The sequence below is a fragment of the Hibiscus syriacus genome, unplaced genomic scaffold (genome assembly GCF_006381635.1).
Source record: "Hibiscus syriacus cultivar Baekdansim isolate YM2019G1 unplaced genomic scaffold, ASM638163v2 tig00003126_pilon, whole genome shotgun sequence".
Lineage (NCBI taxonomy): Eukaryota > Viridiplantae > Streptophyta > Magnoliopsida > Malvales > Malvaceae > Hibiscus > Hibiscus syriacus.
Window position 1 is genome coordinate 577507 of NW_024061963.1, and position 6062 is coordinate 583568.

Consider the following 6062-nt stretch of genomic DNA (forward strand, 5'->3'; position numbering starts at 1 on the left):
GTTATGCTTCAATAGTCGATATTGTATGCCTGATGATGCAGAGTTGAGACAAGCTATTCTCAGTAACGGTCACAGTAGTCCATATGTTATGCACCCCGATGGAGATAAGATATACCAGAATCTGAGAGAGAGGTATCATTTGATCGGCATGAAGAAGGATAACTCTGATTTCGTGGCAAGATGTTTGACTTGTCAGCAAGTTAAGACCGTGCACCAACATCCATCGGGTTTGTTACAACCCATCAAGATTCCCGAGTAGAAATGAGAGCGTATTACTATGAATTTCGTTACTGGGTTGCCTTTGACACATTTGAAAAGGATTCAGTCTGGGTGATTGTAGATAGACTTACAAAGTCATCTCACTTCATTCCCGTGTGGGTAAATTATATGTTGGACAAGCTGGCTAGAATGTATATCTCAGAGATCGTCAGATTGCATGGTGTCCGTTATATATGATTTTTGATCGAGATCCAAGATTTACTTCAAGATTTTGGAAGGCACTGCATAGGGCTCAGGGTACGAGATTGGATTTTAGTACAACATTCCACCCATAAACTGATGGTCAATCTCAGTGAGTGATTCAGGTTATGGAGGATATGTTACGGGGTTGCGTGATTGATTTTTTGTGGTAGTTGGGAGAACTTTTGCCTTTGGCTGAGTTTGCTTACAATAACGCTACCAGGCCAGCATTTTTATGGCACCGTACGAAGCACTCTATGGGCATAGATGTCGTACCCCCGATATGTTAGACAGATTTGCGTGATTGAAATACTTTGGGACCTGAGTTAGTGCGCGAGATGGAGGACACTGTCAGATTGATCTGTGACCGCCTGAAAGAGGCATTTGACAAGCATAAGTCTTATGCTAACCAGAGAAGGAAAGATATCCAGTTTGAGGTTAAAGATCAGGTTTTTAAAAGTATCCCCTGGAAGAAAGTACTAAGATTCGGGTGCAAGGGTAAATTGAGTCCAAGATTTATTGGACCATTTTGTATCTTGAAGAGAGTAGGACATGTTGCATACAAGCTTGAGTTGCCTCCTCATCTCATTCGTATTCATGATGTCTTTCATGTGTCGATGTTGAGGCTCTATCGTTCGGACCCAACCCACATCATTCAGTTAGAATATGTTGAGTTGAGACCAGATTTATCATATGATAAGGAGCCTGTTCAGATCTTGGATCGAGATGAGAGAGTGTTGAGGAATAAGTGTATTCCTATGGTAATGGTCCAGTGGAGTAATCAAGGTCCAGCAGATGCCACCTTAGAGACAAAAAAATCTATAAAGACTCAATTTTAATTTATGGGCTAGATTAAAAACTGATTAAGTTAGTAGACCATTTTAGGAAGTTTTGAAGAATGCAAGGACTAAAATAGGAAATTAACCATTTCATACTACCCGATAAAAATATATTACCCGATTGGGTAAACCCAAATTATTTCCCCCAAAATTGAACCAAATCCCTAATCCCAAATCACTCCCCTGACGGTCTCCTTCCCAGCCAAAATACGCCGCCGTCCGGCCACCCCAACCCGAGCCACGACCACCAAAGTGCTCACTATCGAACAGTGATCAAAACCCGACCTTTGATTTTTTGAGAAAAGGCGTCGTTCGCCGTGGATCAGCCAAAGTTAGCCAACGAAAACCCCTTCGATCACTGCCTATTCTAGCAATTTTTAGTCGTGTCCGGCATTGGTTCACCTCACCACCGCCTCCACTGCACTGACCGGTGTCGTGCGATCAAAACCAACCGGTTTTGTTCACCGGTGATGCATCGTCACTGATCCCCGACGTGGGTAAGTTACCAATCAGGTTTTGGTATATTGGATTGGTTTATTGGTGATATTAGATTGATTTTTAGGTGTAATTGAGTTTATTGGGAAAATTTGGCTGGTGATATGGTCCCAGCCGCACGTACGGCGCTGCTCGTGGGGTTTGTTTGGCACAAAGAAATTTCCAGAACCGGTTAGCCTGAAATTTCTGCCCGACCCGCTTACCTGACCCAATGATCTGACCGAACCGTTTACTTTGGTAAGAGTTGACCGTTGACCAGTCAGACCATTGACTTTGACCGGTCAGACCGTTAACCATTAACCATTAACTTTGACCGAAAAAGTCAAATTTCTGAAAGCCATTTTTTATGTTTTTTGACGTCCTGAACCCAATTTTGAAGTCTTTTTTTCCAAATTCTAACCTGAAAGCCTGTAAATTGACCATCAAAACCAAATATTCTTAAGTAATTAAATGTTTTAATTTAAGAAAAATTAAAGTAAGACTTTGGATTGATTAATTGTTATTGTTTGAAGGTACTAGAGACTTATCCGACCATTCACCAGCTCAACCTAGATCTTCTCGATCCGTTAGGCAACGGGAGTCGATAGTCACTTGTATGAACCATGAACTTTTTGAATACCCTAATTTAAAATATTACTTCGATATTAACTCTGATTACTATGATTTAGGTTCGAGCACTATAGCAGAGCGTGACGAGGCTGGTGCTAAGTAGTTTTGCTGTGCACCCATTTTTACGAGGTGTGTTCCCTATGTGCTACTCGATGGTTTTATCTGATTTGATATATATTTCACTAAAATTTATGATTTAATGGATGATGTTTCATGAACTATGATCGAATGATGCGTGATATTTGATTGATTGTTTTAACTGGACGATATTATTTTACCGAATACAGATCATGAAAATCTTTGCTTTTTATGTGAACTATTTTATGGGGATATTATCTTGGTAGACTGGAGTATAGAGGTACAACCTTTATCAAGCTAGTAAATCCTTACGGATCTAAGGTGACTTCTGGGTAGGCTTGCAGGCCCCAAGACGTTCCCTTAGGTTGGATCCTTATACCCAATGGATATAATGTTACCCTATGGACGCAGTTCTGGGGAACTGCATATGGTGTACGGGAAGAGGGTATACTATGTGATTTAATATCTTATGTTCTATCAGGATTTCCATGATACTGTACTAGACTTTTACTTGATGGTTTGTCATACTATGTTTTATTTTACACTAATGGGACACACTGAGACCCTAGCTCACTTTTCAAACTGTTTTTTCCCTCTCAGATATTTATGGATAGGCACCGATTCAGGCACTTGGAGGATCGACACATTATAGAAAACTTTTTGTTGTAATATTTTTATCTTTCTAATTGCTTTTAATTGTGTGATCTGGGCCTTTATTTTGACATACTCATTTTATGATGACGATGTTTATGGATTTTTTCTACTGATACTTGGTCTACTGTACTCCAGGTTTATAACGTGTTTTGTTTTATGTAACCGGTTTTAGTTTTATATTTACGAGTTAAAATTTTATCACTATTTATTATAGTTTTATAAATGTCAATTATAATATGATTTTAAATTTTTGAATAATGTTTTTGGAAAAAATGTTTTAAGAAATTTTAATGTAATTCACTAGACTTAGTTGAAACGCATAGGCTGGGTCTAGGGGGCTACATTCTCATACATGTTTTAATAACTTCCATGACTTCTAATCTCTTATTTACATCTTTGACAAGTCAAATATATCTTTAAACCTCTATAACGAACCGTACATCATTTTTCTCAAAAACCCATTTTCTTCAATCTCAAATAGCTCATTCATCTCTAAATTTTAATCCTCTTTAAACCTTCCTTAAGCTTCTACGTCACTTAAGGTTTCAAAATCAAACAAAAAATGAAAGGAAAAACTAACTATATGAAGCCTTACATTTGCTATGGGGGGCTCGAGACGTGAGGAAGAAAAAGATGAGATAACTAACATAACTTATCCCCTTATTCGCCTACTCACTTATTTAAATAACCCAATTAAATGAATATTAAATTCATTCCCTCTAAATGACTAAATTACAATTCTTCCATTCTTATTAATAAGTCTCAAACACAATTTCCAAAATCATTTCTTATACTTTACCAATTATTCAATTAAATGGCTGATACCACATTAGAAAAGTTGAGTGTCTATCACGTTAGCTAGAAAAGCTGAATGTCTATCACGTTAGCTAGAAAAGTTATACACCATTTTGACATCATTTTCTTTGCAGTCATGGCTGATACCACATTAGATGGTGATTTCGCATTTTCGTCGATCACTACAATTTCGGAGCCTACTGCATCCTTAAAAATAACCGCTTCTTACGATAATCAACCCATCCATGATGTGGAGACTACCAATCCATGCCCAATATAATTTCAAACTCATCGAAAGGTAACTCCATCAAGTTTGCTGGGATCACAACCCCTTGAATCTTCATCGGACATTTTCTACATACTCGCGTTACTCTCACACTATAACCCATAGGGTTTACCACTACCATCTCACTAAAAATTGGTTCTAAAGGAATTCCTCTAACTCTAACCAATATTTTACTAATGTACGAGTGTGTGGAACTAGGTCAATCAAAACAATACATGTTCATCAAAAAGATGGAAAGTACCTGTTAAAATTTATGGGTCATCCCAATCCTCATTAGTCTTAATATTATAAATTCGGGCCACACCCTTAGTCTCTTGTTCATTGATTTGACTCAAATTACCCGCCAGATCTACCTCTTCCTTTACTTCTATTAGATGTTGTTACTAACCTCTCAGTTTGAACTGATCTGTCTCCGGATCTCTTTGGACAATTTCAAGTATAGTGATTAGATTCACCACAATGGAAACAAGAACCATTGAGTAATCTACACACTCTACGATGAAATTTTCCACATGTCTGACATGGATTAGTTCTTTATCCATATACTCTCCCTGAGCTAGCAGCCAAAGTCGGTGATTGCTTATTGTTTTGTGAAATTATAGAAAAACCATCTCTGTTATTGTATCGGGAACTAGAAACTTTGCCTCTCTTGGTATGATGGGAAGTTAAAGACATTCCAACTCTTTTTGTCGTCTGCATATCATGCTCTCCTGTTAGAGTCTCCTCTTGAGCTCTTTCAATGGCCTTAGCTCGATTTATAATTTCCTGCAAGCTAGGCAAGTTTAAAGCTAACATCATCTCTTTCAACTTTGGCCTCAAACCTTCAACGATCTAATCACGTCGGGCTTTATCATTATGAACCACCTCATTAGCAAAACGACTCAGCTTGTTTTACTCAGCCTCGTACTCATGTCCTGCTCGATTGCCTTATTTCATATTAAAAAACTTCAACAACATTAACCGCTTAAATTGCTCCCTGATGTACCAGGTCACTTGCTCAGGTTGTGCATATATTGTAGTGTTTGTTAATCCTTAAAGTAAAGATACATCTACGCCCAACTTTTTAGGATCTGAGCACTGAAGACTTTCCAGCATCACCATAACGCCGTTTAACTATAAATCAACATCCATCAGACCTTCATCCTCTTCTCCCCGGAAATCAGGAGCTCCCAAGCTCCTCAACTCTTTTGGGATTAATATTCACGGTGCAAGACGAATAGGGGAGGCGGAGCGGGTTGAAACCGAGTCAAGATTGCATCGAGAGCCTGCATGAATGCTCTAAACTCTGGCACTACATACCCTGATGTGCCAGTGCACTTGCATTTTTGGACGGAATCGGTGCTCACTATTAGCTTCATAACTCTCACTTCCCGACCCTTCTCTAATTTCTTGACCAGTCGCTCTCCGGGAATTTGTAGAATACGACATCTAGTAGAACATACATAATGATAACACTCAAGTTAGTAAGGAGTGACATCAATCGTATTCTAACTATATCATAAAAGTAACCTTGACATATTAGTGACATATTAACCCTTTTTACAGTAAAATACACCCGATTTTGGCCGAGAATCGTCTAAACTTGTAGCTCTGATACTAATAAATGTAACACCAATTACCCGTATACGTTTCCGTACACAAATCACAGATGTCACATAACTTTTAAAAACTTTCCTAACTATTAAAAAACCCATAAAATTTTGTTTCTAATTATAAAACTCTTTAATTTAATAATAATAAAACATTCATTAACTTTTAGTATGTAAACAAATCTTAAAATACAAACATAATATATTTTTCATCATTATAAGTCAAATACATTTCAGAGAATTTTCATAAGTCTATTA

At 37.8% G+C, this 6062-nt stretch overlaps 1 protein-coding gene across 1 annotated transcript; it reads left to right on the top strand.

The window, feature by feature from the left end:
- The first annotated feature begins 797 nt into the window (after nucleotides 1–797).
- On the top strand, nucleotides 798–1298 carry LOC120174929. Its single transcript, XM_039181657.1, has one exon. It carries the CDS (start codon nucleotides 798–800, stop codon nucleotides 1296–1298), a length of 501 nt encoding a protein of 166 aa, XP_039037588.1.
- The last annotated feature ends 4764 nt before the right edge of the window (nucleotides 1299–6062 follow it).

What these genes read in the sequence shown, in the direction of transcription:
- LOC120174929 (XM_039181657.1), top strand. Translation starts at nt 798, where the DNA reads ATGGAGGACACTGTCAGATTGATCTGTGACCGCCTGAAAGAGGCATTT.